Here is a 15,761-nt window from a genome sequence, read left to right on the forward strand (position 1 = left end):
AGTCACCTGAATATAATTCCCAAGGCTTCAGCCAAACCTAATGAGAACTCCACACCATACTCTCCATGCCTCCTGTTAAAATAAAGGCATGTCTCCTTTCTCTGGATCCTATTTTAGTGTCCATTACAAATTGTCCCTCCTTTAACTTGTTTACTCTCCAACCAAACTTCTAAAATACCCTTCCTACCAACATTTTAATTGTGCTCAAAACTCCCGTAGTAAGGGGTGGCTAGGTGGTGCAGGCGGTTGAGTGTTGGACTCAGGTCATCATCTGGGGGTCCTGGGATGGAGCCCTGCCTCTGCCCCTGTTACCAATGCACAGTCCACTTGAGGTTCTCTTTCTCCCTCTGCTCTTCCCGCCCATGCTGGCTCTAAATATTTTTTTAAAAACCCACAAAATTCATAGTAAAATGAAAAACTCAACCCTGGTTCTTCAGTCTTCATAGCCATACCTTTCCTGCATTGGATAGTTTCCATCTTCCTATTGCAACACACCTTCAGTCTGACTTTCTCTCCCACTTTACTGGAAGCAAGTCCGTAATGTTAAGGATGATGTCCATGTTGCTAAATCTTCTGTACATGTTTTTAGTCCTATCTTCCCTGTTGATAGCATCTGACCCTGTTGATCGCATCTGACCCTGTTGATCGCATCTAACCCTGTTGATCACTTTGACCTCTAACTATTTTGGCTGTTTAGGCAGTACAATTTGTGTGCCTCCCTGCTCTTCCCAAACCTTTTTGCTTTCCCCCTCCTACCTCTGTACTCACGTGGTCTCCTTTGCCATTCAGCTCTACCTGATTTGTTTCTCAGGGTCCTAAGGCCTGTCTTCACTGTACTTATCTCCAGCTTAACTTTGAAATCCCATTGCTTCATTTATGTCATTAACTCAAATGTGCCACTAACCCACATCTTTTTCCCCTGAGCTTAAGACCCATAAATATCACTCCTTACTTTAAAATTGATGCCAAACATCTTGCCTTATGGTCTCTCCTCCTGGTACTCTTCCAGCACCACTTAATAGCACTGCTAATTCTTGAGTTGTCATTCATCCATGACCCTTCCCTTCCTCATGTTCAATATCTAGTCAAATTAACAAGAGTTGAACTCTGAACTAGACGATCTCTTCAATTTTCTACTGGTCTCTGGTGTTCTCCATCTTTGCCCTCTCCACTGTCTTCACAGAGGATCCTGACTGATTTTTCAAAAACGTGAATCTGATTCGGCACAGTCAAGATATTAAAAATGGCCCTTTCCTCCAGCCTTACTGCACTTCCTCAAAGTCTACCTCATGATTTTCACGTGTGCAATTCGGGAACTCTATCAGTGTCAGCAGAGTTTTACATTCAGTCAAATTCAAAGTGGCGGCGGTGGTCTTTCATTTAATGGGCTGGTTTCTCTGTCTTCCGCCTCCATGACCTCCACGGAAATACTGAAATTAAAAACCAGCCAAAATGGTATGGGTTCCCCCGTCTGGCCCTTGGTACCACTCCTCGGCAAATACTGAGAGAATAATCGATAGAAATCGGGTCTAAGCTACTGACTCGCGCAACTCGCCTCTAACGCATACCCTATTTAAATTTTGCACCATGAAGTTTAAGGGTTGGGAAAAAGCTTTTTTTGGGAATGGGACTCGAACTCGTTAACTTTAGCTCTCTATCCATTTCCCGCCATAGGCGGGCTCCAGCATTAGAGAACAACGACCGCCGTCTATGGCGCGCCCCTGAGTAGGGGGAGGGGCCTGGCGCGCGCAGAAACAGGACCCGAGAGGGGGTGGGGGTGGGTGTACTCTCTCGCGAGAGCGGGTTTGTTCTTGGGCTGCAGCCGCCGCTGCCACCTCTTACCAGCGCCGTTGCTGCGGGGGATTGTGGGAGCCTCCGCGTCCCGCTCGCTAGGAGAGAGGTACCTCTCCTTTTCCCTCTCCCTTTCCTTAAGGTAGGCGTGAAGCGGGTAAGAATCGGGGTGGGGTGGCCGGGGGCTCTCCGCGTCCGCCGGGAGGAGGCAGCGACGGCGACAGGGGCCGCGGGGAGCCGGCGGCGCGCCTTTCTTGCTCGCTCCCGCTCGCCCGCTCTGCCTCCCTCCTCGCTGCGTATGTGAGCCGCCTGATCGGCGGCCGCCATGTTAGGAGCGCAGTGGCGGCGCAACCAGCCTCCTCGGGCGGCGGAGGTGAGCGGTCCCTGAGGGAGACACGCGGCCAGCCAAGGGCCCCGGGTGCGGCGGGAGAGTCGGGGGGCGCCGAGGGCAGCCGATCGGCCGAGCTTCCCGTGTCCTGGGCTTGACTGTGGGCGGGGGCGGGATGAAGAGCCCGTTACACGCGGGCTGCAGCTCTGAGGCGAAGGGAGGAGCGCTCGAGGCCTGAGGGACTGTCTGTCCAAAGGGGGTTTGCCGTTTGGGGAGAATAGTTAAAGCAGCGACGTCTTGGAATAGCGCCAGCCTCATATAGGTGTTTGGTGTTTCTTGGGTTTTTGGTGGGTTTTTTTTTGGTTGTTTTTTTGCCCGTTTCAAATGTGCCGCAAAATGGAGGATTTCGCAGACTGCAAAGCTTACCCATTTGAGCAGCGTTTCTTTCTTTTCGTGTCAAGGCCTTCGCTCTGCTTTTGGCCCATAGCTTCATAGCGCCCCCTAAGACTCCCCTGTCCTCCTCCCACACACATCCGCGCGGGATTTTAGCCGGACCTCAAACAATTCCTCCCCACCCCCATCGCGTAAAAATGGCCGAAAAATGAAACGTTTAACGTTTGTTTTTCGTATTGCGTCGTGGAGAAAGCCTTCTGCAGTAGGCTGTGAGCCAAGAGACTTGTTTAGAGAGTCACCTCCTATTCCTTTTCTCTTTATTAAGATATTATCAGTCTGCGTTCCTCTAAAGAGGATCGTGTGTTGTGGGACCTTCCGGTTTCCAGACAAAGGGTTTGGAGTACGGTGGTGTAGTCGGCGCATCGTTATTCTTTTCATTGCTAGCCTTGTGCCGTGTTCGGTGTTTTACAGGGACTTGAACCGTTTGCCGTGGAAGAATTGTCCTAGATGTTTTTCCTGCTCTGTGGCCCTATACTGTGGAATATTCCTATTGGATCAGTTACAGTTTTCTAGACAGATATTTCTAGAACGCTTATGGCGGTTCCGAAATTTCTAGTCTTTCAAGCGCGCTGGAATAATGCGAGAGTCGTTTATTTCCCAGGTCTTAGTCATGAGATTTTTGTCTTGATGCTGCGTTCTGTTGAATAGAGCTTGGTGTAAGATTTTTTAAGTAGTCGATAAAACAGTTTTCTCCCAGATAAATTTACACAGTTGTACTCCGCGGGCAAAAATTTCATTTTCGGCTATTTTCATAAAGGATGAAAATAAAATTTCCTTTTGAAAACTCAGTGGCTCAGTCATCTGCGCATTCTGTTGTCATAATTTTTCAACAGTAATGTTTTAGAAATGAAAGGTGGACAATGATTTTTGTTGCGAAAAATGCTGTGTATGCCTTTTGCGCTTAACCAGAATGTTTTTGCGAACTTGAAATTGAACACAATTGAAGTACTAAATGGGGGTTGTTCTGGTTTGTTATGTAAGCCTGGGAAAAGAGATCTTTAGCCAGAAGATGTGTGTGGTGAAGTGCTTTAAATTTACAATTATTCCCTTGCACTTAACATTCATATGGTTATAACGTTAACGTATATCTTAAGAGAGGAAGTTTTCTCACAACTCCCTTCTCAGCTATGTTTAAGTGAAGTTGCCTTTACATAGCATTTTGAACCAATTTGAAAGGATTTAACCACTTTTGACCTGACCACTATGTGTGTTAAAGGAGTCTTTAAACATACTAATTTCATTAATGCTTTTAGGGTATTATAAATGCTAAATAATATTACAAGTGAGTTAATGATAGGTAAGCAAATGTTAGCATGAGGAAAGCAAGTAAATTGTCTTGCATGACTTCAGAAACGTAGTTCAGATCCCTAGTTTTGTAGAAGAAAAGATTGAAGCCCAAGGAGGTGGTGGCAATATAAACAGTGGCAGTGCTGCGGGTATGTTCTAGAACGCCTGCGTCTTGATTGGGTACTTGATTCAGATTCATGTTATAATAGGCTTAAAAATGGAAGGAATATACTTAAAGGAATTTATCCTAATGGGACAGTATACAAAAGATTTGTGTACGTAAATGTAATCACAGTTACCAAACTTGCTAAAAATTTGAAACACTTAGAGATGTGCTAATTGTAGCGTGGCTATCTGATGGAAGTCTATATAGATTTTTAAAACAATGTTTTAAGAGGAGGGTAATGGAAAAATAATGGAATGTAGTATTGGAAAGAAAAATAATAAAACTCTGCTGATCCCAGATTTAGTGCCTTTTTTGTTGGTTTTTAAAGGAACTTGAGAATAAGCATAAAAATAGGTACCAAAAAATGTTAGCTCTGGGTGTTGGCGTTGGCATTATGGGTGATTTATATTTCTTTCCTTGTGTTTTTCTGACATTTCCACAAGAAATTACATTTTATTTTTGTAGGGGGAGGGCGATGAAACATTTTTTATAATGCTAGACTGCTTAAAAAACCAGTATCTCATGTTTTCTTTAAGACCTCGTGTATTTTTTGAGGGGAATTGAGGTAAAGGTGAGCCAGTTTCTTTAAATCTGAAATGCAGAGTATTCAAAAGTAACAAAGTAGTTTTTATTATGTAAAATACCCTGCTAATTACGTGTAGACAAATGGAGGAATCCAAAGGCATCCTTATGTAAGAATATTTAATTTACCATTATGGGGACTGATGGTAATTAGGTTACAATGTGAATTGCAGCCATTAAACTATTTCAAGAATGATCAAAATCAAAGAATGGGGTAATGGTTTGTTAAAGTGTTATTCATTGCACATCTTTAACGGTACTTTTTAAAAAATACATATTTTTAAATTTAGAGTTGTATTAAAACTCTCCCACACTTGTGGCAACAGGTTCTGAGTGGACTTGACTATGGAATGGACAATACTAACTTCTTTGAGGGTGGAGTGGAAGGGTTGTAGATAGCGTAGTTTCACGATTTTTTTATATATATACACATGGTTATTCCAGGGATAACACTGTCCAAGGAAATGAAGCTCTGTAATTTATAATTCTTAGCTATGTATTGGGCCTTCTCATTGGATCGTAAGGATTGAGAGCTCTGAAATTCTTGATTTAAAAAAAAAGGTTACATGTACAAAATTTTATCAGATAGTTAAAACTGGAGCAGGGGAAAAGCCAGTGGTTTGAGAGAATTGTATATATGTAGCCTTTAAAAGGTGTTTATTTATAAGTGGTTTTTAAAGTTCGCTACTCCAGCTTTTGACTTACTGCAGCCTGTGTCTATCATAAGCTTAAATACAAACTTGTAATACAAAAGGAGTCACATGATAAAGTGCTATGTTATCTTGCCCGACAAAATTATGGTGTCAGGTCTGAGTAGATGGGAGTGCCTTTGATACGATGCAGCTTCCATATAATTTCCAGTTGTGTATCAAACTTTAATGTTCTTTGTATATATAAGACTCAAGACTTTGAAATTAAACTAAATTTACATGAAGTAGCTATGAAATCTTAAGGTTAAGTTTTTAAATTTTTAATTAAAAATTTCGTTTTAGGTTAAGTTTTTCCAAAGTTTAAAGGTTAATTGATATAAAGAACTTGCTTTTTTCTGGAAAGTTGGCAGAACTGACATTTGTCTTTGACCTGCAGTCCCAGTGGCTTGTGGTTGTTGGTGCCTATCTTAAAATACAAACAAGTTAGTGGGATAACAGAAAAGGAGAATGTTGAGGGAGGGTGAGGTAATTCATCCCGGCTCCTGCTGCTGGATGATAAGAGCAAGGGGTAATACCTATGGTAGATGTCCTTCTGGGCAGCAGTAAATGAAGCAAGTATGGAAAGTAATAAATTGATATTAGGGTCTAAATAGGATCTTTGATTTGCAGTATTATTGGTTGCTAATGAAGATAAATAACTTTCTGATCTTTCAAGCTGACTTGTATTGTTTTTCCCCCCTTTGTGGCAATTACTAGATACTAAATATCTCCCTTTGGTATGGTAACTTATAAGAACCTATTCCATATGTGAACATTTAAAATCAAGTGTTTGAGCCACTGTTGAGAAAGGAGAAGTACTATCAAAGAATTACAGACATTTGTAGTTAAAAATTCTTGATGTAGGGGCGCCTGGGTAGTGCAGTCGTTAAGCGTCTGCCTTCAGCTCAGGGCATGATCCTGGCGTTCGGGGATCGAGTCCCACATCGGGCTCCTTGGCTGGGAGCCTGCTTCTTCCTCTCCCACTCCCCTGCTGTGTTCCCTCTCTCTGGCAATCTCTCTGTCAAATAAATAAATAAAATATTTTTTTTAAGATTTTATTTATTTATTCGACAGAGATAGAGACAGCCAGCAGAGAGGGAACACAAGCAGGGGGAGTGGGAGAGGAAGAAGCAGGGGGAGTGGGAGAGGAAGAAGCAGGCTCATAGGCGGAAGAGCCTGATGTGGGGCTCGATCCCATAACACCAGGATCACGCCCTGAGCCGAAGGCAGACGCTTGACCGCCGTGCCACCCAGGCGCCCCTAAATAAAATATTTAAAAAAATATATTTTTAAAAAAATTCTTGATGTAAGAAAATGTGGAACATGGGGCGCCTGGGTGGCACAGCGGTTCAGCGTCTGCCTTAGTCTCAGGGCGTGATCCCGGCATTATGGGATCGAGCCCCACATCAGGCTCCTCCGCTATGAGCCTGCTTCTTCCTCTCCCACTCCCCCTGCTTGTGTTCCCTCTCTCGCTGGCTGTCTCTATCTCTGTTGAATAAATAAATAAAATATTTTTAAAAAAATGTGGAACAGCAGAAAACTTAAATTTTGCTTAACTGAGTATCCTTTTATGGGCTATAGTATTCTGGAAGAGCACCACGGAGGAGGGGGTTTAGAGCTTGAAGCTTCAGGAGACACCAAGAGCTATTCATACCAACATTCTTGGTAATGGCAGAAAACTGGAAACAGCCCAAATAGTCGTCATCTGCAGAGTAAATAAGTGTATGTGCCACGTGGTTATGTATATTGCAGTGAAACGCAGGTTTAATTCATGTATAAATCAGTTTCTTAGAAGTAGGTAAGAACAGTCGATACATATTAAAAGTCATTTTGCATGAAATTCATAAATGCAAAAATTAACACCTTTTTAAAGGTGAATATATTAAGTGATAAAACTTAATAATGAGGGACTGCAGAAAGGGAAGATGAGGCATTGGAAATTGGTAGATGGAAGGTATTTAAGATGTTAACATTCCATTTCTAATCTTGAGTGTTTGGGGGCGCCTGGGTGCCTCAGTCGGAAAGCATCTGCCTTTGGCTCAGGGCATGATCCCAGAGTCCTGGGATTGAGCCCCACATCAGGCTCCTCCACTGGGAGCCTGCTTCTTCCTCTTCCACTCCCCCTGCCTGTGTTCCCTCTCTCGCTGGCTGTCTCTCTCTGTGTCAAATAAATAAAATCTTTTAAAATAAATAAATAAAAAATACACTTGAGTGTTTGTATACACTGTGGTTTGTATATAAACTGTGGCATGATATGAAGGTGGGCAGTGCTGGGCCTTAAGAGAATTACTAGTATTGAATGAAGAGGGGGAGATAGTCCAGCAAATATATTTACACAAGTACTGAGCGGTCCCTGTAACTGCTTCTAGAATCTTTTGCGTGAGGTGTTGGCTTATGGTGGAAGGTAGATTTAGAGAAGTAGGATGCAACTGGAACGTGAAAGGCATTGAAAACCATGGTGTGCTTTTCATGTGGTAAGTAGTAGAGACTAATGTGTTTTTTATCAGGGGAGTATATAAAATAGTGATGTTTTAGGAGGTTTGTATTGGAAGCTGTAAACATGGATGCAAAGGGGCCAGCTGAAAGGCAGGAGAACTGGGGATCTCCAGTAAGATTGTGGCAGGGAGGTAAGGACTTCTTTTTGAAGGATGAGAAGATAATCTAAAGGTAGATTGGTAGTAGAGAATAAAGGAAGAGGTTTAATATGTCCAGTTCCCCTAGCCTCTGCTTCTCTTCAGTGTTGTCTAGGTTACTGCCAGCCTTTAAATCTGGTGTCTTTTAAAGTTTACTTGTGGTTGAGTAGCAGAATTCAAATATGAATTCCAGCTTTGATGAGAAATGAATGAGACACTAAAGTTGACATATGAAATGGGGAGTACAGTGCAAGTGAAAGGTTTATAAGCCCTTTATTGGTATGTCTCAGGGTCAGTCCTTTCGCATCTAAGGTTTTTCTCATTGGTGGTTAGGATCAGACTGTATTAGTTGTTAGGGTCATCTGTGTAAACATATAGGATTACTACAGTCCTGACCATGTGCCAAAAACCATTCTAAGTGTTTTATGTGGACTAATTTATTAAATGTTTATAGTCTTATGAAATGGGTATTGTTTTCTTTCCCATTTTACAAATGAAAAAAAAAACAATGTTAAATGATTTGCTCAGTCAGCTATTTTGTAGAACTAGCATTCACATCAAGGTATTTGGTAAAAATCTCTGTATATACCAAATTAAAGAGTTGAACGAATGTTTGTGGAAACTGAGAGTCGAACATAAAGCGGAAGGAAATGTCTTAAGGGTGCAGAGTGGCACTGGCACGTTGAGGAAAACCACTAATTCTAAGTAGAGAAGAAAGTAAGGCAAGCTAGTATCAAAATCAAATCGAGTCACAAATGTCAGGTAAATGGTATAACTTTTTATCCTGATTGCTTTAATCTAAAAATATTTAATGTCTAATTGAAAGTCACTAAGAAAAATTTTAAGTGTAGGAAGAAGAATATTCCAAGCCTGAATAGGAATCCCTTCTGGTTAACATGTTTTCTGTTTTAGCAGCTGAAGGCACTTTGCAACAAACACTCTTATATCATTAGCCTAAGGATCAAGAATTGGGCTAGAAGTTGAATCCAGGTCTGTAAAATGGATTAAGAATGATAATCGTAAAGGACTTTTTAAAAATTTTAATACTGGTATTTCAGCCTTCTCAGCACTTCATTTTACAGTGTTTTGTTTCTCCTATTGTGTGATGAGGTGCATATTGCTTTACACAAAACTAAAATGAATAGAGTTGGGACTTATTTCCGAAGAGGTTTATGAACTATTAGTAGTTCGTTGTATTATGAAAAAACCTTTTGAGTCACTCAGAGGTATGCCATACTAAAAGGAGATTATGCCATTGAAGAACCACAGATTAAAGTATAAGGTTTTAAAGTGGTTTAAGCTCTCTGTGTGAAAGATTGAATAATTCCTCAGATATTAAATCCGTTTTTAAAAACCAAACCCTTAAAATGAGATCTGTTACAAAATCTATTAAGAAAAGATAGTGACGTGAACTAACATTAAAATAAAAATTTACTAACTTTAAGTTGAAACAGTTGGTGAGTTGTGAGACCATTATAAAAATTAATAAAAAGTGAGAAACTTTAAGGAATAATTAACCTAACCCTTCACTATAGTTGGAAATGAATCAGGTGCTTGGTTTACAAATTCTGACCATAGGAATCTATGCTTTTGTGTGATTGATGACAAAAATTAAGCAGCTACTTTCCGAAATGATGCTGCTTTGAAATTACTAAGAGTGAACTTTCCCTGCTGTCTGTTGGTGACATGATTAGAATTTTTTTTTGCTGTGTTATTGTTGTTTGCTACCTTAAGCATATTTGGCATATTTTCACATGAATAATTTAACAAATCACAAGGGTGGGGTGTTTGGCTTTCGTAGAGCATTTGGGAAGTCTGGAAATTCTTAACACCCTCTTGTTTTTTTAATTCAGAAGGGGAAAAATACTATAAGAAGTTACAGTTTTCTAGCTGTTGCTTTTAAGTTTTTATAAGATTAAAGGGTTAAAATAATGTCAACGTAAAGATACTTTTCCTAAGCGTCTCTACAAGCTTTTATTGTTATAGGTGTGTTAAAAATAGTTGTTTTTAGGATGTGGTTATTTCACATAATTGAGAACATAACTAAATTCCATATGGTAGTAATTTGATACCTTTAAGATGTAGCATTTAAAAATTTTGAATTTGAGGGGCGCCTGGTTGGCGCAGTCGTTAAGCGTCTGCCTGGCTCAGGGCGTGATCCCGATGCTCTGGGATCGAGCCCCACATCAGTCTCCTCCGCTAGGAGCCTGGTTCTTCCTCTCCTGCTCCCCCTGCTTGTGTTCCCTCTCTCGCTGGCTGTCTCTCTCTCTCTCTGTCAAATAAATAAATAAAAATTTTTAAAAAACAATAAAAAAAATAAAAATTTTGAATTTGAAAGCTGAAGGATTTTTTTCTGTAATGTTTTAAAGAACCAAAGTCCACTTACGCTCATTTTTGTAATCCTACTCAATAATCCTCTGGAAGAATGAATAATGGGACAAATAAACTGTTGTTTTACATAGGAAATCTAGATGTGAAATGACCATTTGCTTCTCTTTACCATGAACTTTGTGTGTGTGAAGCTGTAATTGTGTTTTGTAGTATTTTAGTATTCCACTTCTTTTAATTGAAGAAGGTAAATCTAATAAAGCTATTGATGGAATGGGGAGAATTGAATGTTACTAAGTGAAACTTCTTAACCATACATAGAGTTATTCAGATGTTGACCGTGAAGTTAACATTTTTAGTAGCATTTACACTTACATCACTACACTTACATCACGAACTAAGTTTAAGTTCCGGGTTAATTATTTAGAATTGTCTCATGTTTCCTAATTTTAGGGTGGAAGTACTGCTATTTTTTTGAAAGTGAAAGGTTTTTTTGCCTTGATGGGCATTACGTTTTTAATGGATAAATTGGATTTTGACATTACATTCTAGATTAGTTATTTCAGAGGAACTACTTTTGAACTTTCTTAACCTGTAGTATAGGTTTTGTATAGTATAGGGAAGGCAGTTTTATAATACGGGGGGAAAAACACTACAATAAGCTAATCTTTTTTTAAAAGTAATTTAGTCAAAACCTCAGTGTTGTGCTAACCTTGCTAGGCAGTAGGTCTTGCTTAAATGAGCCTTTTAAAATGGCTTGTCATTTTATCATCACTGACCAGAGATACTAAGGAAGGAACTATTTTCGTAAGTGCTCTTTGAACAGTGCTGTCATGTCTGATTTCTCTCATTTTCTTTGTTTTGATGAAAAAAATTAAGACTTTGGTTATTTATGTTTTGGTCAAAAGTCTGACTAAGTCACTTTTCAATAATAATGTTCTCATGTCCTTGGGAGGGCTGCATTTAAGTTGAAACTTTGAGTCTCAAAAATATTACGGTTAGTGTTAGGAGATTACAAGTTGTCATGGGATTTACATTGTTTGTCTTGCTCTTTTCCTGAGTTTTTCTGACATCCATTTTCTGTTTTGTCTTAAGGTTATCTTTTATCTTTACTTCTCTTAACCTTTCCTTTTACAGATCCACCCTTTTCATATGTGCTACAAAGAAAAGTAATTGAGATCTCTGTAATCCAACAGTCATTCCCTTAAAGTATGATCAATTAAAAATTTTCACATATTCATAATACTATTGTATAATTTCCCAAAGGGAAAGGAATGGTCCTCAAAAAAAGAAAAACAACTGGCTTTTCTGTATTACACAGCTTTGTCTATAATGAAGGGCAAAACCGCCATTCATAGTAATACAGCTACTTCGAAATGCTGGTTTTAGAAAACCCTCTAAAGGTTTAGATCTTTTAAAATAAAGAGTACATGAAAATTTAGAGGGTCCTAATGTTTGCACAGTATTTCAACTGCCATTCTGTATGGCATTTTCTGTAAGACATACCAAGGAAACTGTCATCCAAAAAAGTCCACTTATTCTTGTCTTTATTATTCTTAAAGTATAAGTAGTTTATATAGTATATTTCATCTAGAACTAGTTTCTTTAGTATCTCTTTCATCTCTCTTGGTGTGCAAAAACATCTACTGTAATTCAGTCACCTCTGATAGCATTTCTGTGTCTTTTTAACTTTGTTACATCTTTTTGTAAAATCTAACTTAAGTCTTGCCTGCAACTTTTTTTTTATACTTCCTCTACCACTATATGTCCAGTGTTTCCTTGCTTTATTCGATCATTGGTGGAATTGGTCCCATAATAGACTTGTAACTATTGAATATTGCCCAGGTTTTAATGTAATAAAGTTTAATAATATTAAACCACCAGTGCTTAGGTGTATGGGTGATCAAATGTATGAAACTTAACAGAGCAATGCTTCTTAATTGAATTATGTAGCAAACAACTTTAGACTTAACACTTGGTATATAGTTGTGATTACAAAAATTCATCAAGAACATTTGTTATGTATGTCATTTAATATTTTATGAGAATCATGTAAATGCTTTGCAAATCCTTTGTAACAATTTGAGATAAAATAATAATTTAAGGAAGATAAAGTAATTTCATCCAGAAACATATCTTGGGGGATTGTGTTCAGAATTTAAAATTTCCAGGTGAATGGGCTAATCTTGTGAAAAGTTTATAGAAGTCTGTGTAAGGACAATATCATTTTCATTTTTACCTGTTTTGAGCTGTAGAGGTTCTGTAGCCCAGAGTATTAAATGAACTTTGATGGATGCTAACTTAGAGGGGAGTTTCACTTCTTTAAATCACCTATACTTCCTGTACCTGGGTTTTTTCTTGGGAGTTCTCCTATTTCTATATTGACCATATTTAGTTCTCCTTACTTTTTAAAATTAGAAATGAAATAAGCACTGCCTGATACAGGATGGACAGTAAGAAGGCAGTTAGTTATATGGCTTAAATTTGTGCAGAAATCCTTAAACTAGGAAGTCACTTATTTTTCTTCACATCTGTCTTTACCTCAAATTGATTTTGCTGCATAAAGGTCTCGACTATTGTGTTTGGTCTTAGATCTTATACTAGGTACTTGACTCCTAAGCTTCATTTACTTGTGATTTTACTTGGTTCTTTCTGATAGTAATAATAGGTTTCATTTTCTAAAGCAGAATACAACTGATTCATCTTTGACTTGCTGACCTTGGTTTTTTTGTTTGTTTTTAGTCTTCTCCTGGAACTTAAACATCATACTATAGGGTGTATTTTTATTCTTCCAAAAGAAGAGACCCATCTATATTTTTATGAAAATTTTGACGTACTCAGACATCTAATCCTTCAATTGAAATGTTTTTAAATTCAGTATGAAATTCCCTTTAATAAACTTTGGCATGAAAGACTACTTTTTAAATATCTATATGCAGGCTCTGCATACATCTGGAATCTGTTTAAGATATGTAATAAATTCCTTGTAAGTTTGAGATCTTAAATGTTTTTTTTTTTTAATCAACATGATGCATAAGTTTTTTTTCTAAAAAAACAGCATCTACTTAAAGGGATTTATGACTAAAATTGCTTATTTTTCTACAGAGTTGTCTGCTGGTTCTCAGCTTGAAGAAGATTCTACAGTCCTTATTGATCCTTTTTCTTGGCGTTACCATTTTTTGAAGCAAAGTTAACCTAGTTTGCTAGTTTGAGCTTTCTTTTTGGCCTTCTTTTAAAAAAATTTTTTTTAAGTCTATAAACTAGACAAGAGATAGTTCTACAATGTCCAAGTCATTCCAGCAGTCATCTCTCGGTAGGGACTCGCAGGGTCATGGGCGTGACCTGTCTGCAGCAGGAATAGGCCTTCTTGCTGCTGCTACCCAGTCTTTAAGTATGCCAGCATCTCTTGGAAGGATGAACCAGGGTACTGCACGCCTTGCTAGTTTAATGAATCTTGGAATGAGTTCTTCATTGAATCAACAAGGAGCTCATAGTGCACTGTCTTCTGCTAGTACTTCTTCCCATAATTTGCAGTCTATATTTAACATTGGAAGTAGAGGTCCACTCCCTTTGTCTTCTCAACACCGTGGAGATGCAGACCAGGCCAGTAACATTTTGGCCAGCTTTGGTCTGTCTGCTAGAGACTTAGATGAACTGAGTCGTTACCCAGAGGACAAGATTACTCCTGAGAATTTGCCCCAAATCCTTCTACAGCTTAAAAGGAGGAGAACTGAAGAAGGCCCTACATTGAGTTATGGTAGAGATGGCAGATCTGCTACACGGGAACCACCATACAGAGTACCTAGGGATGATTGGGAAGAAAAAAGGCACTTTAGAAGAGATAGTTTTGATGATCGTGGTCCTAGTCTCAACCCAGTGCTTGATTATGACCATGGAAGTCGTTCTCAAGAATCTGGTTATTATGACAGAATGGATTATGAAGATGACAGATTAAGAGATGGAGAAAGGTGTAGGGATGATTCTTTTTTTGGTGAGACCTCGCATAACTATCATAAATTTGACAGTGAGTATGAGAGAATGGGACGTGGTCCTGGCCCCTTACAAGAGAGATCTCTCTTTGAGAAAAAGAGGGGCGCTCCTCCAAGTAGCAATATTGAAGACTTCCATGGACTCTTACCGAAGGGTTATCCCCATCTGTGCTCTATATGTGATTTGCCAGTTCATTCTAATAAGGTGAGTTAATGCAACAGATACTTCTAATTTCTTTTACATTGTAGTGCCTATTCTGTATTTTACCTATATCTTTTACTCTAATTCTGTAGTCTGGTGACACTGAGTTGATCAAGAATTTTTATGCTTTTGAGAACACTTTATTTGGAAGGTAATTGTTTTTGAGCATTAAACCAGGGCTTTACATTAATACAATCTGCCTAGATTACTTCTGGCCACAAAGCTGTCATCCACTGGAATTATCTTGTTGGTTTTTGGCATCAATATGTTCTTCTTAATCATATATTTAAGCAGGTTTTTTGTCTGCTTTGTTGAATTGTTTTAAGTATTTTTTTTTTTTTTTGCAGTCAATGTGCTCTGCCATTCAGGATGCTAGATTTCAGCTCTCCATCTGTCTTGATTGCTGATTTGTATGTAGTAAAGATGTATTCTTGAACAATTCTCTTTTTTTCCTTATCTGTGGCTACAGGGAAAGAGTTAATGTAGAGCCCTGGTGTTTGTTTCAGTATGTTTCATATTTTAGATGAGTTCATTCTTCTTTTTTAATTTCCCTTTAACACAAACTCTCATACTATGACTGAAATTTTTCATCATTTTTTTTCTCCTTTTCCACAACTTTCTTAAACATACTTCAAAAACTCACTTTTTATTATCCCATATTGCATCTGTCCCTTTAGAGACTTGGAAAAATCAACTACTGCAGTATCCTGCTCTATGTTCCTCATAAGCATATTCTTTTTCTGACTAGGCTTAGACTTCTGGTATAGTCATTTGAGCAAAAAATATATATATATCTAATTCTCCTTTGCTTTAATTATCACATCTAGCAAAATGGGAGCTTTTTCAAAATGCCCTTATAAATACATTGTCCTTTCTCTTCCAACATTTTCAGTGTTACTCATTCTCACTGAATTTTTTTCGATATACAGTGCAGTTGGCTTAAAAGTCAACATAATAGCACTCTAATAGCTTGATCTATGTGTGGTCTCTGGCTGTCCATATTTCCTGATGTGCTGTACAGTAATTCTACTTAACATGTTACTGCCATGAAATTGATTTGATGATTCCTATTCAGGGTTTTTTCTTTACAGTAACATCTGGAAGGATCATTTCTTTTTCATATCTCTCCCTTTAAAATGCATTTTTTAGTGACTTGATTTTTTTTTTTTGAGTAAACTAAATCATAGATCATGAGTGACTTTGTTTTTAATATTCTATTTAAAAGTTTTACCAGTCACTCTGTTTTCTGTGTTTGGATCTCAGTATTTTTGCCTCAGATAATTAAGAGACTTCTTTTACTTGAATTTACAGAA

The 15,761-nt window shown here is 38.4% G+C and overlaps 1 protein-coding gene across 7 annotated transcripts in view; it reads left to right on the forward strand.

The window, feature by feature from the left end:
• The window catches only part of MATR3 (matrin 3), a 45,864-nt gene that overhangs the window by 14,973 nt on the left and 15,130 nt on the right, over positions 1-15,761 (forward strand). For 2 of the 7 annotated variants that reach the window (XM_034656090.1, XM_002912582.4), the window contains exons 1-2: positions 1,778-1,933; positions 13,363-14,451. In XM_034656090.1, coding sequence (XP_034511981.1) covers positions 13,540-14,451 — 912 coding nt within the window. In that variant the 5' untranslated portion in view covers positions 1,778-1,933; positions 13,363-13,539. Of the gene's footprint in view, positions 1-1,777; positions 1,934-1,957; positions 2,165-13,362; positions 14,452-15,761 lie in introns of those variants that run through there. The other 5 variants (XM_034656091.1, XM_034656093.1, XM_034656092.1 and 2 more) reach the window with 4 other exon arrangements.

The sequence above is a fragment of the Ailuropoda melanoleuca genome, chromosome 3 (genome assembly GCF_002007445.2).
Source record: "Ailuropoda melanoleuca isolate Jingjing chromosome 3, ASM200744v2, whole genome shotgun sequence".
Taxonomy (NCBI): domain Eukaryota; kingdom Metazoa; phylum Chordata; class Mammalia; order Carnivora; family Ursidae; genus Ailuropoda; species Ailuropoda melanoleuca.